At 52.9% G+C, this 17,208-nt stretch overlaps 1 protein-coding gene across 2 annotated transcripts in view; it reads left to right on the top strand.

Annotated features, from left to right (window-relative positions):
• Positions 1–17,208, top strand: part of KIFC3 (kinesin family member C3) — a 38,775-nt gene that overhangs the window by 3,837 nt on the left and 17,730 nt on the right. Inside the window, exons 2-9 of one of the 2 annotated variants that reach the window (XM_008574906.1) lie at positions 991–1,129; positions 4,318–4,520; positions 13,866–13,931; positions 14,475–14,627; positions 14,739–14,978; positions 15,515–15,688; positions 16,243–16,390; positions 16,473–16,603. In XM_008574906.1, coding sequence (XP_008573128.1) covers positions 1,111–1,129; positions 4,318–4,520; positions 13,866–13,931; positions 14,475–14,627; positions 14,739–14,978; positions 15,515–15,688; positions 16,243–16,390; positions 16,473–16,603 — 1,134 coding nt within the window. In that variant the 5' untranslated portion in view covers positions 991–1,110. The remainder of the gene's footprint in view (positions 1–990; positions 1,130–4,317; positions 4,521–13,865; positions 13,932–14,474; positions 14,628–14,738; positions 14,979–15,514; positions 15,689–16,242; positions 16,391–16,472; positions 16,604–17,208) is intronic. The other variant, XM_008574899.1, reaches the window with a different exon arrangement.

The raw sequence follows: 17,208 nt of genomic DNA, 5'->3' as shown, positions 1-17,208 counted from the left end.
GGAAAAAAAAAAAAAAAAAAAAAAAAAAAAAAAAAAAAATTCAAACGCCAAAAAGGTTCAACATGAACCTTTCCCCTCTTCCCACATTCTTTCTTGTGAATTTTCTTTTTATTCCTCAGAAGTTTAAATGAAGCTTGTTTCTACTCTTAACCATCATCACCCTGACCTCCCAGAGAGAACCACTGTGTATAGATTTCTCTAGATTTCTTCCTATGTCTTTTTTATTTATATTATCTTCAAATGGGATTGCACTTTACACATGGGTCTGCTGCCAGCCCTGGGTGTGTTTCTGTGTGAGCTGCAGGTGATTGTCTCTGGATGGAACATCTCTTTCTGTCCCACCCCTCTCTCTCCTCCTGCCTATCCAGTGGTCTGCTCTATCTCAGCCTCTTTGCCTGTGTTCCTCTTTGACCAGGAGATGCAGTCCCGTGGTCCCTGGGAGCCATGGAGGGTGGGGGGAATGTAGGAGGCAGGGCTGTGGCCTTCCCTTGCTCGGGTGGATTTATGTGCAGCCTCCTTGGCAGTCCTGAGGGTGCCATCTGGAGGTGAGGGAGCCATGATCCCGGGGGAGGGTAGCAGCTGACATTATGGGGAAGTTGTCCTGAGATTGATATGCATGTAGTGGGGCTGGACATTTACCTGTGAATGGTGGAGCTTGTGGACCTGCAGCGAGCAGGCTGCTGTGCTGGTGACTCACATCCCATGGAGCCCACAGAGATGGCCTGAGCTTCACCTGAGGACTTTAAGTGCCCACGAGCCTTCTTTGCTTGTGCAGAGGGCCAACTGCTGTAGGAGGCAAAGAGCACGCGCTTTCTGTCTTGCTTTGGGATCTGGGCATGTTTTCTTCCACATCCTAGGCCACATTGTCCCCACCCACAGTGAGGTACTGGATCCGCTGGGTCAACTCCAGAAGTTCACCATCCTCAGGCTCGAGGGGTCCCTCCCCAGCACACTCCCCTTCATGTGAGGATTCTGGTTGTGTCTTGGCAGCAGGCCCTACAGGACAAGGGGTGCGAGAGCAAGAGTCAGGGGACGAAAGAAGAGAAGCTCCTGAAGAGGCAGGCGCTGGTCCCCAGGCGGGACCGGGAGGCCCAGGAAGCTGGTGGCACCATGAATGTAGAGAAAACAGGTAAAGGAGGTCTGCCCAGCAACCCAGAACACCCTGGCTAAGCTAGCGCAGCAGGGGAGGCTCTTGTGCAGTTTGAGCTGTCCCCATGCCCCATCCTTTCCAGCTGGAGATGGCCCAGCCAGACTGTGGCTTCCTGACACGAACTCAGAACTCCGAAACCACAGCCCACCTCTCCTGGATTCAGGGACAGTGATGCACATTTAACCTCCCTCTCCCTCAACACCCTCTTCCCAAAGCCACCAGGGCCCCACCCTGTGATAAGCGGCCTTGGCCAGCATGGGCTGGGGTTGAATTTCCCTGCTTTTTGTCTTTTCCCAGCTCCTGTCCAAAGCAGGGTGAGGGTGGCAGCCTCCCAGACGCCACCACCTGCAGTGAGAGGCCTGGCTCCCTGCCCTGTGTCCTGGGCTCATGGGGGTCTGGAGGCTCCTAGGACAGGACTTTGATTTTACTGCCTAGAGGCTGAGAAAAAGGAGCCAGTGGCTCGGCTCTGCTCTGCTCTGGCAAGGTCTGCCATGGCACCCAGAAGCTGGCTGGTTCTGGAAGGTTCTACAGGCTCCCCTTGTAGTCTCACAAATCCATGCTGGGATTCCCTGGCAGTAAGCCTGAGCCCAGTGATAACTGTGAAAGATCATCCTCAAGGAGCCCACGGGGAAGGGCAAAGTGTGTGGAGGGAAAAGGAACTGGTCCTCCTGCTGCTTCCTGCTCTGGTCGCCAGAAGGTTGAATCATGTGTCTTCCGGTGCCTGTGGTGGGAGGAAGCGCTCCCTCTCCGAGGTTGTACTAGAGCAGCCTTCTCCTGTCTGGGCCTGGACACTCATGTTCAGGAGCAGGTGTTTGGTCTGGCTGAGATATAGCGGATGGGCTTTGGCAAGGGGGCACCGTCCAGCCAGTTGGGTGGGCTTTCTTCATTGGGCAGCAGAGGTGCGGAGAAGAGAAAGGCCAGTTCCAGTGAAGAGTTAGGACCGACTCTGGTCAGTGGCCTAGGGCGAGGCAAGCAGGCTTCAGCCCTGAATCCCCGAGGGGGGCCGTGCCCCAGGGGAGGGCCCTTGGAGGCACGTGCTCTTGAAAACAGACCCACCGAGAGGTGTGCAGCCTGCTCAGCACAAGGGCCCCATTCTGCTCCCGTGCTGAGTGCCCCTTTGATCCCTCCACTTCCTCCCTTCCTCTTCCTCAGACCTCCCTTGGCTTCTTCCAGAGCTTTTCTCCCCCTGCCCTGTGTGCTCTCTGGGCTCCCTTCCAGACCCTCTGCACCTGCACATGGCACAGTGCTGAGGGCAGGACAAACCCCACTGGGAGGGGTACCAAGGGTGTTCCAGAGCCTCCCGTGATGTGAGCAGTGTCCTGGATGAGAAGGGCTCTCTCACGTCTCTTTTCAGTCCCGTGTCCTGTTATGTAACAGCCACTCACACCTGCGCATCCCCCACAGGTTCCGGGTTGCCCTTTGGGCAAGGCCCTGTGTTCCCATTTCACATAGGAAGACCCTGCAGGGCCCCTCCCACGTCTCTGAAGTGGCAGAACCAGCTCTGGCCACACCCCCCGCAGTCCAGTGCGTTCCCTGCCACACCACTGCAGTCTGCAAAGGGCTGAGGGCTGCACTGGTCACATGCCGCCTATAGCAGCCCCGTGTGCAGGTCTGGAAGCATCTTCTGCTCTCACTCTCTCTAGAACAGATCGCAGGAGCTTGGCCAGCTCCGTGTGACCTGCGTGCTGTGTCACATGTGGCCCACATAGCCAGAGTCACTGTCCAGCCAGGGACTGCCACTGCTCCAGCACCCTGCAGGGTCTCAGTGGAAGGAGGGAAAAGCCAGGCTGCATGTGCTCTTCCTGCTGTCTTTGGAGTGGGAGCTGGGCCTCTGCCTGATCCCCCTCCCTCTGGGCAGTGCGGAGATGTTCCTGCCCAGCCTGCAAGCCACTCCCTCCCCACTCCCACTTCCAGCCTGGTCCACTGGACTTCTCTGCTGAGCAGTCAATAAACACACTTGCTGCCTCCCACGTCAGGCTGCTTCGTGGTGTCTGAGCTCAGTTGCAGCTGGCTTGTTCACAGAATCTGGGAGCCCCCCACCCCTCCAGCCTGTACAGGGCTAGGAATCTCGGGACCTAGTGTGGAGAAGCCCGGAAGCCCTGGGGCTCTGAGTGGGGTGGGGAGGGCTCCCTAGCCAGCACATCCCCGCTTTACTCTTTGCTCTTGGACACTTTGCAGGCCCGTGTGTGGGCTGCCTGAGGGGGGAGGCAAATCGTCCTGCCCTCCCCCCTCCATCCTCCTCTCTCCCCCCTGAACTCTTTGCCAGCTCCTCTCCTGCAGAGACACTGGCCATTCTTGGTTCCCTGGAATTAAGCTGTGGCAAGCATTCCAGGCCCCACTGAGAGTCACAGGCCTTGATCCTGGGTCTTTGTCTTTTGTCCATCTGTCTGTCTCTCTCTTGCTCCTGGTGACAAGACAGTGAAGGCCATGGGAGGAGGAAGACTCAGGTTGAGGCCCCACCCAGCTTGGTATTTATCACTTTCTTGTCCCTGTGCTGATCCCCACGAGTAAATGAGCGTAGGCCTGGCTGTGTCCCTGCCCCACATGCTGGTCTGTCTCTGTGTCCTGGTCTGTCTGTCCCTCGCACACCTCAGGTTGAGGCCCCACCCAGCTTGGTATTTATCACTTTCTTGTCCCTGTGCTGATCCCCATGAGTAAATGAGCGTAGGCCTGGCTGTGTCCCTGCCCCACATGCTGGTCTGTCTCTGTGTCCTGGTCTGTCTGTCCCTCGCACATGCTCCCTCTCTGCATGCCCCTCTCTCTTGCAGGGGCAGGCTGGGAGATTTAAAGAAATCATGTTTCCACAAGAATAGTGTTTTCTGGGGTTAAAAGCCTTTGTCTTTCTCAGCAGTCTGGCCATGGAGAGGGGCTGGCCCATCAGATCTAGAACACATGCTTCTAGAGGAGTATTCAGCATGAGTTGCTTTCCTAAGTCCTGATCCAGGCAATTCTGTCCCTCTGAAGCTGCCTGCTGAAGGGGCTTCCTCTGAGACAGGCCCTGGAGGCCCCCGGCTGACCTGTGCTGCTGCTGCCCCGGCCCTCGCCCGCCTCCCCCACCTGCTCTGCTCACATCCTTGGTGGCCCAACCTGCCATTTTGGGCCCCTCTTCTCCACCACCAGGGTGTGACCTCTGCTGTCCTGCTGATCGGCCCCTGTTCTGCTTGTAGGTAGGCGGCTCTTTGGCAGCGGGAGGTGCTCGAGCCTGTCGGGGTCGCCAGGTGCGGCCCCCATGGTGCATAGGATGGTGGAGGCTATGTCCCAGCTTCAGGAGGAGAAAGCCCAGCTACAGGAGGAGCTGGTGGCCCTACGGGAGAGGCTGGCTCTCTGCGACAGTAACCAGCAAGGCACATCCACTCAGCTGCAGAACCAGGTACCTGGGGAGGCTGGGATGGGCAGAGGCCCCTGCCCACTGTGGAGAAGATCAGAGGACATCACCTGGGGCATCTGGACACCCCACCAGGCCACTGGCATAGTAAGAGGAGACAGACAGGATCTCCTCTCTGGCTCAGGAATATGCCAAAGGGCGAGGTGGCAGGAATCAGAGGCCTGGGCCTTCCATCCCGGTCATCCTTTTGCCCCATCTCTTTGTGGTTACCAGGGGCCAGACCTACCCCTTCAAGAAGTGACACAGCCTTGAGTGGAGCAGGACAGTGCAGGGTGCTTCTGCTCTGAGCCCCGTGCTGAGTCCACCCCATCTTCCATGGTGCCCTGGGCTGGGCAGCCAGAGTGGACAAAACTCAGTGCAGACAGTCATACAGGAGACTGCCAGGAAGCGAGAACTTGGTTTCTCATGAAACGCAGAGGCTGGTGTAGTGCATATGGGAGGAGGGATCTCACACCTCTGGAAGACAGGGAGAGCCAAAGGTTTATGCTGGTGAGAGTGTCTCCTTTGTCAGCTGGCCAGGAGGCCATCTGGGGACTCTCAGCCCATGAGCTGCACGCCCCATGGGGCTGACTACTGGCCCCCTTCTGCGTGCGTGGCTGCTTCACTGTCTTCTCCTTCCCTATCTCCATGTGGTCCCGAGGCCTCTTGCCCCACTCCCATCGTCAGCATCTGTCTCTGTGGCTGTGTCTGAACCTCACGACTCGTTCTCAGTTCTAGGGCAGCAGATGATTCGCACACTCTTTTTAGATGCACACAGCATTTCTTCCAGCTTACAGGTGTGTCCTCTTCTCAAGAACTGTCTGTCCTGCCCACCTGGCCCTTCTGAGTTGGGTGGGCCTCCTTGGGGTGACCCTCGTGCTCTCTGTCTCCCTCTTACACACTTGCTCATGGCTTTACTGTATCTGGGCCTGTCTGACCCACTAACTGGGGCTCCTCAAGGTGGGATCTGGAGTCTTCCTGCCTGCTGGGTGCCCGTCTGCCCTCCTCCGATGTGTGTGTATGCTTCTTTTGTGGGCACTGGGGACACCCAGGTGGATGAGCAAGCCCCTGCCCCTGTGGAGGCTTTAGTCTGGGGGAAGATGGACATTGTCTCACGCACCTGGGTAAAGTTGGAAGAGTAACCAGGGCTCTGCAGGAGGGGTACACACACGTCGTGAGGGCTTGTCTGAGTGGGCTTTGACCCCATTGTGGAGGTCAGGGACGGCCTCGTTGAGAAGGCAGCACTAGAGCTAAGGTCTGGCGCAGAGTAGAAGGAAGTGTGTTCTGAGCTGAGGGAACAGCCAGTGCACAGGGACCGTGACAGTAGGAGGAACATGGCTCGTGGGACTGTGGGGGGTGCGGGGCCCACCCTGCAGGACACAGGTCTGGCCTCAGGGAAGAGCTCAGAGCAGCTCTGCCTTCCCTGGTCTTCCCCAGTTCCGGCTGTCTAGGCATTTACTTTTCAAACAAGTGCCAGTGCACAGGGACCGTGACAGTAGGAGGAACATGGCTCGTGGGACTGTGGGGGGTGCGGCGCCCACCCTGCAGGACACAGGTCTGGCCTCAGGGAAGAGCTCAGAGCAGCTCTGCCTTCCCTGGTCTTCCCCAGTTCTGGCTGTCTAGGCATTTACTTTTCAAACAAGTTTTTTTTTTTTTTTAAGAGCTTTGTTGAAATATAATTCAAATACCATAAAAGCCACTCCTTTAAGGTGTACAATTCAATGGTTGAAAGTGTATTGAGATGGTGATGCACCCATCAGCACTATCTGATTTCAAAACATTTTCATCACCCCCAAGTGCTCCTAAATCCAAAACTTTTTGAGCGCTGATGTGATGTTCAGAGGAAATGTTCATTGGAGCATTTTGGATTAAGGATTTTGGGATTAGGGATACTGAACTGGTAAGTATGTGCAAATATTTCAAAATCTGAAAAATCCAAAATCCAAAACACTTCTGGTCCCAAGTATTTCAGATAAGGGATACTCAACCCGTATGAACAGTCACTCCCCGTTTTCCCCTCACCACGCCCCTGGGCGAACATTAATCTGCTTTCTGTTTTTATGGATTTGCCTTTTCTGAACATTTCATATAAATAATAATCTGTGGCCTTTTGTGACCCTAAACATGTTTTTAAAAACATTTTTTGCTTTCATTAACAAAATCTACTTACTATTTAAAAAGGGAAGTTGAAGGTGAAACCTCCCATCCTTTTCCGTGTCTTTGAGCCCCAGCTCTCCAGACTCTGTTAGGAGAATCCTCCAACCCACCCACTCCTGGATGACTTGGGAACTCAGAATGGTTCCTGGTCTTTGTTCAACTTTGGTCCTGAACTTTCTGATTGCCAGCTCTTTTCTGGAAATTTCTCAGGGGATGCACTGAAGCTTTAGGTCTCTGAGCTGCTCTCTGGAGGGTCTGACCCTATAGAGAAGTGGCCAACCACATGGGCCTGGAGCCAGCTTCAAACCCTGACTCTCTGGCACTACTCATTAGCAGTGTGACCCTGGGCTAGTTAATTACCACTCTGCACCTCAGTTTCCTCATCTGTAAAATGGATGTAATAACAGATGATCTCCAGTGAGTTATTGATGTTGCTGCTGCCACCACCATCACTGCCGGGAGAGTTTGGGGTCTGGAATCTGGGAGTAGGACTCTAGGCCTGGCTGTGCCTCTCGCCATTTGTGCAGCTGTAGGATGCCTCTTCCTCTCTGAGCCTTCACTTCCCAATCTCTAAACTGGGGCTAATAGGTGTTGCTTTGTAGTTATTGGGTGTATCAGTTGTGAGAGTGGACAGAAAAATGGGTGGTAAACTGTAAAGCTCAGTGCCTTGTGAGGCGTCACTCCTGTGTGCTCTGGTCTCCTGTCAACCTCACTGTGGTTTGATACAGAGTTTGACTTTCCTAATGTTCTGAACTTTGCTTCTTTAAGAAAAGCTCACCATGGGGTACACTCTGCCTCATTTTTGTGGCGTCTTGTTCCCAAGCTCGCCCAGACTCACCTTCTGACGGGGGCTGCTTTCTCCCATGGTGCTGTTCCTGAAGGGCCATGTTGCCTAGTGGTTAAGAGCGAGGGCTTTGCAAGCGTCAGTCAGACCCAAGTTCCAGTCCTAGGTCCACCACTTAGTGGTCACGTGACCTCCAGTAAGTTGTTTAACCGAGGCTTAACCTCTTGGAACCTCAGTTTTTGTTCCTGTAAAATGGGGATAATAATAGTATCTACCTCATGGGACTGGGGGATTCAAAGTGATGATCTTATGGAACCCCCTGCCCCACTGGCAAAGCTGACTCCGTAAAAGGGGCTGCTGTTTTCACCATTGGAACCCAGGAGTGTGGGGGCTGCGGGAGTCTTTCGGGCCTCTTCATTGCTGTCAGATGGAGGTGTTTTATTTATACTCAGGAGCACTTGGTGTACAAAGGTATGCAGTCCTTGGGCACCCAGCTGACCCAGGCCACAGAGGCTGCTGTCTTGGTCCGGCTACGGAGGGAGGCTGTGGCTGGTCCAGATGACGCTCCCTGACGTTGGTAACAGTAGTTTCAAGGCCACATCCCGGAGGCGTTGAGCTCCCCTGTCCTCTTGTGGGTGTCCCTAGAGCTATGGTCTCAAGGATCCTGAGGTTCCCACCAGTGCTACATGCTGCCCAAACTGTGCCCCACCTCTCACTGCCCCCCGTACCTCAAGAAGCAACCTTAAAAAATTGACCTCAGAGGCCACAGACTAGAAAACTCCATAGTGCCCTCACATGTGTCTTGTTTGTTTGGCCTGCTTTTTTCTTTTCCTAACCATTTAAAAAAATTTTTGGTAAAATACGTGTAACATAAAATTGACCACTTAACCATTTTCAAGTGTGAAGTTCAGTGGCAATGATGTGCAACCACCATCATCATCCAGCTCCAGAGCTCTTCATTTTCCCAAACTCAAACTTTGCTCGCATTGAACAGTAACTCCCCGTTGCCCTCCCCATCCCCCTACACCCACCCACAACCACCATTCTACTTTCTGTCTCTGTGAGTCTGACCACCCTAAATTCCTCATGTGTCTTTTTGCGACTGGCTTATTTTACCCAGCATAATGTCCTCAGGGTTCCTCCATCTTGTGGCATGTGTCAGAATTCCCTTCCTTTTTAAGGCTGAATAATATTCCATCATACGGATATCCCACATTATGTTTATTCATCTGTTGATGGGCTACTTCCACCTTTTGTGTACCATCAATAATGCCGCTACGAACATAGGGTACTGTACAAATACAGTATCTCTTCAAGTGTTCGCTTTCAATTCTTTTGGATGTATACCCAAAAGTGGAATTGCTGGGTCCTATGGAATTCTATTTTTCATTTTTCAAGGAGCCTCTGTACTGTTTTCCATGGTGGCCTATAACATTTTCCAGTTTCTCTGTATTTGTACCAACACTTGTTAATTTATTTTTATTCTTGTAATAGCCATCCTAATGGGTGTGAAGTGGTGTCTCATTGTGTTTTGATTTGCATTTCCCTAATGATTAGTGATATTGAGCATCTTTTCATGTGCTTATTGGCCATTTGTACATGTTCTTTGGAGAAGTTTCTATTCAATGCTCGTTTTTTAATAATTGAGGGGTTTTTTTTGTTGAGTTGTAGGAATTCTTCATATATTTTGAATAATAACTCCTCATCAGATGTATGATTTGCAGATATTTTTCTCCCATTCCATGGATTGCTTTTCGTTCTGTTGATAGTATCCTTTCATGTACAAAAGTTTTAAATTTTGATGAGGTCCAATTTATCTATTTTTTCTTGTGTTGCCTGTGCTTTTGGTGTCATATCCAAAAAATCATTTCCAAATTCAATCTCATGAAGTTTTTTCCTATATTTTCTTCTAAGAGTTTTATAGTTTTACTGCTCGTGTTTAGGTCTTTGATCCACTTTGAGTTAATATTTGTATATGGTGTAAGGTCAGGTCTAACTTCATTCTTTTGCATGTGGATATCCAGTTTTCTTGGCACCATTTATCAAAAGACAGTTCTTTACCCATTGAATAGTCTTGGCACCTTGTCAAAAATCATTTGACCATATATTCAAGAGCTTATTTCTGGGCTTCCTATTCCATTGGTCTTTATGTGTATTTTTATGCCCGTACAGTACCACACTGCTTTGATTAATGCAGCTTTGTAGTGAGTTTTGAAATCCAGAAGTGTGAGACCTCCAACTCTGTCTTTCTTTTTCAAGATTATTTGGCTGTTTGGTGTCCCTTGAGATTCCATATGAATTTTAGGATGGATTTTTCTAATTCTTAGAAAATGTCATTGGGATTTTGACAGAGATAGCATTGAATCTATAGATCGCTTTGGGTAGTATTAACATTTTAACAATATAAGTCTTCCAATCCATGAACACAGATGTCTATTTATTGATTTCATCTTTAATTTCTTTTAGCAGTATTTTGTAGTTTTCAGTGTATAAGTCTTTCACCTCCTTGATTAAGTTTATTCCTAACTATTTTATTCTTTTTGGTGTTATTATAAATGAAATTGGGTTTTTTTTGTTTGCTTTGTTTTGTTGTTTTATTTTCTAAAGATGACCAGTAAGGGGATCTTAACCCTTGACTTGGTGTTGTCAGCACCACGCTCACCCAGTGAGCTAACCGGCCATCCCTACGTGGGATCCGAACCCATGGCCTTGGTGTTATCAGCACCGCACTCTGCTGAGTGAGCCATGGGCTGGCCCTGAAATTGTTTTCTTAATTTCCTTTTAAGATTGCTCATTGTTAGCTGTAGAAACACAACTGAGTTTTTGTTTTGATTTTCTATCCTGCAACTTTGCTGAATTTTTTTATTAATTCTATTGGCCTGCTTTTAAACTCAAATTAATTGCCAACATTTAAATCTTAGTGAAGATTTGGACTTCTTTTTTGTCAAAATATTGGAAGATGTGGCACATCTGGACCAACATTCCCACATGGCACCCACTTCCTGGGGTTGAGTGGCAGCCCCCGCCTTTGGTGGGAGTGAGTGTCCTACAGTGCACCCCGGCCCCACCCCCCCACCTCACATTCTGCTTACCCACCTGCCCCACAGAGCCTGCTCTGCCCGGGCCCTCTTGCATTCAACATTCTTCCTATGTGTATTTACCGAGCACCTACTATGTGCCAAGCACTGTTCTAAGCACTGGTAGTACAGCGCTGACCACAACAGACAAACGTCCCTGCCTTCCCAGACCTTTCATTCCAGTCATGTGCTAGGTCCTGTTCTAAGCAGTTCACATGTATCATCTCATTTAATCTCCAAGACAACTTTGATGAAGTAGCCTCATTATACAGATGTGGAAATCGAGAAGCACAGAGAAGTTGAGAGACTTGTCCAAGGTTGCCCACTGGGCTAGGTGATGTCTGGCTTGAGAATCCATGTTCTCAGTGGCTATTACTGCCCCTCAGTTGCAGAAGGACCTGGATTTGAAGACTTGGCAGTGGAGGCAGGGCAGTGTGGACAGGGCCAGACAGGACAGGTTGTTGGTGGTCGTATAGCCAGGATCTGGCTGCCTGGGAAGAAGATGTGCTGAGGGCAGAATGGGGAGGGGGACTCCAAAGGGGGTGCTCCCTGGGGCCACCCTGCTGGCTGCTGGGCTTTCCTTGAGGCCCTGTGAGTCCCAGGCCCTTGCGCCTTCCCCACACAGCAGTACTTCGGCCTTGCCTTTGGGAGAGCCCTCTTTTCCTCAGAAGACAGCTGATGGTCACGTTGGCCAGGCTTGGTAGGAAGCTGGGAGGTAACCAGCAGGTTGTCTGCCTTGATAAGAGGCCTCTCAGGAGCAGACAGCTGAGAAAACACAGACCTTGCAGGCCAGCCCCACCCTCTGCTGAGCCCACTCCCGCCCGTGTTGTATAAATGAGGGTTTGTGTCACGTCAGCAGAGGGGCCACAGCTCCTCTCCCCTTGTGCAGGGCAGGGCTGAGGCCCCCTGCACCAGGCCCATGACTCAGTTCCTCTGGCGGATGAGGAGTGTAGGCAGGGAGGGGTGTGGCATGAGCCAGCCTGGTCCCCTCCTCAACTCTGGGTTGACATCCTTGCTGCGCTGGGGTCATCTCTGGGCCTGGCTGGAGCCTGCTTTCTCCTTTGTCCTGGCTCTTTGGCTCAGGATTGTGCATGCTGCCCCTTTGCTGTTATTTCAATCATTTATTGAGCACCTACTGTGTGCTGGTCCCATGCTGGAGCTTGTGGCCCTCCCTCTGAGGCTTATAGACCCAGACAGCCATTGCTGGCTCAGAGCTGTGGTGTGTGTGAAGGGTCTTTCGTGTCTCCCTTGCCAAAGGTCCTGCTCTCTGGTCATGGTCACTCTCGGCTCTCACTGCCCCAGGCCCTGTCTCCTGTCTGGTTTCTCCAGGTGGCTCCATTTGTCTCTGACTTCTTGCCTGTTTTCTGGAACTTTGAGAAACCTGCCTGCTCTGCCCTCAAGTCCAGGAGAAAACTGGTGTCTTCCCCCAAGCCCTCCTGAAGCAGACCCCTCCTGGTGGAGGGCAAGGGTCCTCTCCTGGGCAGCAAGTTGTTCTTTCCTGGCCTCAGATAGAGCTGGCCTTCTGGGTCCCTGTCACCACTAGCCAGGGAGTGTTTAGCAATTTGTACCTGACCAACTGTCAGCCACCTTGGCCCGGGCACCCTGCAGTGTCCGTCTGTTGCGTCTCACTGCCTCCCCCTGCTCTGCCACCTGCTGTCTGTGACAAGCCCCGAGATGACTTAATGTCTGACATTAAAGACCAAAGGGGTCTTTTACAGCCCCTTCCTTAACTTGCCCCCTCCCCACACCCCCAGCCTGCCCTATTACAGCCACCTCCTTCTGGGAGCCCCTCGGAGATTCCAGACAGAGCCCGGGAGCACCCAGGTTCCCATTGTGATGCAAGAAGGAAACAGGAGCCTGGGCTGCAGGCAGGTGGCAGGTGGGCGTCCCAACCCCCAGCAAACACTGGAAATCCCCTCTCACCATATTGGGGTCGAGTGTCCGGCAGCAGCGTTGGAGATAGTGAAGGTCAGAGCACACCGAGCCCTGAGCCCTGTGCCGAGGCAGCAGCCTGTCTGGGGAGGGAAGTGGGATGGGGTCCCTGGCCTTTTCAAAAGGAAGTAGACCCACTGTTGAGGGTGCATATTCTTCAAGGCTTAAAAATTACTGAAAAACATAAAGAATTTGTCTACTATAATTCTACAGCCCAGAGACCTGCACTTTTTTATATTGTACACGCAATTTTTTTCTCCAGATTTTTCTTTGACTTACTATACTGATCAGCCTTTCCCCATGTCATTTAAAACTCTTGATAAACATAATTGTAGTGGTTACATAATAGTCACACACATACACACACACACCATCATTTACCTAACTGTCCCCAAATGGAGGGTATTCAGGTTATTCCCAATTTCATGACTAAGGAATGAGAGGCTGCCCTGTGTGAACTATCCCTAACTCCCTCCTCTAGGTCCAAAAGAAATGAGCCCTCCTTACACCAGGCCATTAGGAATGGAACGGAAGTATTGGTAGTGGGCAGAGAAGGGGCACTGCTTTGTCTCCCTGCCTGGTTCATGGCCCAGTGTATTGCCAGGAAGGACCATGCTGGTGGAGGTGGTAGCAGAGGTGACCTACTCAGGCCCAGACTTTGGGTCACCTGCTTGCCTACCAGGAGGCCTTGGGCAGCCTGCTTGGGCTTCCCGGCCCCTCGGCTGGGTCTTGTGTCTCAGAATACCCCTCCCCACCATAAGCAAACAATGCTGGCTTCACTGGCCTTTGTCTCAGAGGTGTGGGGGATCCTATGACCCACTTCTTCCCTGCCCTGGTCAGCAGAGCAGAGCCTGACTATTGTGGTCCAGCCCTGGCCTGGCCCGGTCCATTCCCTGGCCACCGGCAGACCTGTCCACAGGCCAACTTGCCAGAAACCACTCAAAGTGGAAAATTCTGGGAGCTGGGCAAGGACATGTTGGGTTTGTAGGGTTTGTAGGGTTTGGAGTTTATATAATTTGGGGGCTTTTTTTTAAAGAAAGAGAACATAATATTATATATACAAAGGTAGGTACAGGCCCTCGGAAGGGGCCTGTGCCAGGGAGGGGTCCTGAGGGTCGGCTGCCTGAGTCTCCTGGTGAGCTGCTCCAGAGTGGGCCCAGAGTGGGTACCAGAGGTTACCTTGGTTGTACTTGTTCTCCAGACTTCCCTGAATAGCCCGGCCAGCTGGTCCTGCAGTGGGAGAGGGGCTGAAAGCTGTCAGCACCGGGCTGGGTGCATAAGGCCATAGGGTCTGGGGGCCTTGACAAGCCATGTGGGCTTCCCTGGTGCCCGGCAAGAGGCCTGGGCATGGGCTGGAGGTGTGGACCAAGGCTCATCGTGTCCCTGGCTTTGTGCCGGCAGGTGGAAAATCTGAAGGAGAAACTCATTAGCCAGGCCCAGGAAGTGAGCCGACTTCGATCGGAGCTGGTGAGGCTCGACAGTGACATCCTTTGGTGGGGTCGGGGGGCCGGCCTGGCCCTGTGCAGATGTCCCTGAGCCCTCCTGTCCCAGCCAAGCAGGGGCTGTATCCTGGCCGAGCAGATCACCGCTCTGTCTCACAAACGCGCCAGAGTACTCATCACCACCCGCTCGTACCCGCAGAGGCCATGTGACTCCTGGGGGGAGGTTCATTCATAGCTGACATAAAACAGGAGTGTGAACTCTGTGTATAAAAACGGCTTTTTCTTGTTACTTTCACACTCAGGAAAATAGAATGAGGGGTGGGGGGAAGGCAGGTCCTGCTTTACACCCCTCTCGCTGTCCTGCTCTCCTCTGTCCTGCTCTCCATTTCTCTCCTTCTCTCTTCTCTCTCCCTTGCTCACCTTTCCTTTTCTTTTCCTCCCTCTCTCCCTCTTTCCCCTCACCTCTCCTCTTCTCTCCCATGCCCTGCACTCTCTCTGCCTGCCCCTCTTCCTTTTACTCCCCATCTGCCCTTGCCATATGTGTCCCCTTATCCCTGGCTCTCCGCAGGGGGGCACTGACTTGGAGAAGCACCGGGACCTGCTGATGGTGGAGAATGAGCGACTGAGGCAGGAGATGCGGCGCTGCGAGGCCGAGCTGCAGGAGCTGCAGGAGCTGCAGGCAAAGCCTGCCACCCCCTGCCCAGGCTGTGAGCACAGCCAGGTGAGCCGGGCCTGGAGGGCTTGGCTCCCAACAGTGACCCCCGTTCCTGACAGTGACCCCTGCCCGTCTTTCTGCCTCCCGCTCATCCTTGTGCCTCCCAACCATCTGCAGGAGAGCGCCCAGCTCCGCAACAGGCTGTCACAGCTGCAGCTGGAGGTGGCGGAGAACAAAGGCATGCTGTCAGAGCTGAACCTGGAGGTGCAGCAGAAGACCGACCGGCTGGCTGAGGTGGAGCTGCGGCTCAAGGACTGCCTGGCTGAGAAGGCACAGGAGGAGGAGCGGCTCAGCCGGCGCCTGCGTGACAGTCACGAGACCATCGCCAGCCTGCGGGCCCAGTCACCGCCCGTCAAGGTGAGCGACAGGTCAGGCGGCTGCGGGCAGCACCCTGGGTGAGCCTGACATGTGCCTCAGCCCTTGGCCTCTGGCACCTAGGGCAGGACCGGCATGGAACGGAGGCTTGTCTTGGTGCATAAATAGGGGTTAGTGGTTGAAAGATCATTCCAGTTCCACGCTCGGTCTTGCCCTTTCCCTTCCTGCTGTCCAGGGCCAGCACAGAGAAGGGATGCAGTGATCAGTGCTGAGGCACCCACTGCATGCCTGGCACAGATGTGATGTAGCCCCTAGATTCTGCCCTTGTCTTTTTCCCTTCTTGTCGGTTCTGTGCCCATGCTGGGCCACAGCCAGGCTCACAGTAGGCTCTCATTAAGATGAGAAGATTCCAGGATGCCCTGCAGCATTCTGGAATGCTAGGACCTCAAGGCTCCTCTAGTTTTTTCTGGAGGCTCTTAGTGGGATGTTCCTGAGGGTCCCCTCCGATGGCCAGCTGTGTCTTAGGGCCCCAGTGAGGTCACGCCGCTCCATGTGCCCATCCCTCCCTTACCTTGTAGTATATCATCAAGACAGTGGAGGTGGAGTCGTCTAAGACCAAGCAGGCCCTCAGTGAGTGCCAGGCCCGGAACCAGCACCTGCAGGAGCAGGTAGCCATGCAGAGGCAGGTGCTGAAGGAGATGGAGCAGCAGCTGCAGAGCTCACATCAGCTGACCGCACAGCTCCGGGCACAGGTACGCAGGCCATTGGGGTGCATGCCAGGAGGAAGCCAGAGGCAGGCCTTCACACAGTGCAGCAGTTAAGCATTTGGACCCGACAGACCTGGGGCCCACTCACTTCTCTCCCGCTGGCCATATGACCAAGGGCAAGTTTTGTCTAACTCTCTGTTTTCTCATCTGTGACATGACCTGGCCACAGAACCCACTTCGCAGTGGGCACTCAGGGACATGATCACAGAGGCTCTTCACCTAGGCCCAGCACACAGTGCTCAGTAGGCACTGCTGCTCCTCTTGATATGATCACACAAATGCTCACCTGGGGGGCATGTGGCTTGTGTACCTCTATGTACCAGGACCGAGTTGGTGCTGGGGCTAATGCAGAGAGGTAGTAGCTGCACAGAGCTCACAGCCCTGTGGGGAGAGAAAGCGAAACCCATTCCACCTCTACTCCGTGTGTGTGTTCATGTGTTCACGTGTGTGCGGGGTGAGGGGCGGGGCTTCCTTCCTAGTACCTGCCTTCCCCCTCCCATGCCCCATGGCCCTGAGCCTTCTCCTGGCCTGGCCACCAGATTGCCATGTATGAGTCAGAGCTGGAGCGGGCACACGGGCAGATGCTGGAGGAGATGCAGTCATTGGAGGAGGACAAGAACCGGGCCATTGAGGAGGCCTTTGCCAGAGCCCAGGTGGAGATGAAGGCCGTGCACGAGAACCTGGCAGGTGAGTCAACTGGCTGGGCCCTGGCTGCCCCATGCCACAGCCCCTCACACCCACCCACCTCACACCCCTCATGTCTCCACAGGTGTCCGGACCAACCTGTTGACGCTGCAGCCAGCGCTGCGGACCCTCACCAACGACTACAATGGGCTCAAGCGACAGGTGCGCGGCTTCCCCCTCCTACTGCAGGAGGCCCTCAGGAGCGTCAAGGCTGAGGTGAGTGGGTGGGCTGGGGTGGGGAGTGCAGGCTGTGGGGTGGGGGTGGGGCTGGGGCTGGAGACAGGCCCTGGAGCCCTTGGGCAGACACAGCATCCACCCAGGGGCTCTCTCCCAAAACTCAGACAAGACCCCCAGACAACAGCTACCCTCCCCTGCCCCCACTGCTGCCTTCACAGGCCCTGTTTAATAATAGACTGGTTGGGTGCAGGTATTTGGGTATTTGTCTTACTATGATTCTTTTTTTTTTTAAAGATGACCGGTAAGGGGATATTAACCCTTGACTTGGTGGTGTCAGCACCACACTCTCCCAAGTGAGTCATGGGCCGGCCCTTACTATGATTCTTTAAATCAAACATATATCCCATACATATATCCTTATACATGTTAGATTTAATTTAATTTTTTAAAGCTGTACTTGTACAGTATAAGAAGAGCCAACGTCTCTTAAATACCTCCTACATGCTGAACCTTTTATAGCCATTGGCTCTTTGAATTTGTGTGACAGTTCTGCACAGACTAATATATTTTGGGAATAGAAAATAGTTCTCCTTTATTTTTTTATTTATTTTTATTTATTTATTTATTTATTTTATTTTTTTAGT

Source organism: Galeopterus variegatus, unplaced genomic scaffold (genome assembly GCF_000696425.1).
Source record: "Galeopterus variegatus unplaced genomic scaffold, G_variegatus-3.0.2 Scaffold58, whole genome shotgun sequence".
Classification (NCBI taxonomy): domain Eukaryota; kingdom Metazoa; phylum Chordata; class Mammalia; order Dermoptera; family Cynocephalidae; genus Galeopterus; species Galeopterus variegatus.
Note: the sequence above shows the minus strand (reverse complement) of the source record. Positions and strands in the feature narration are given on the sequence as shown.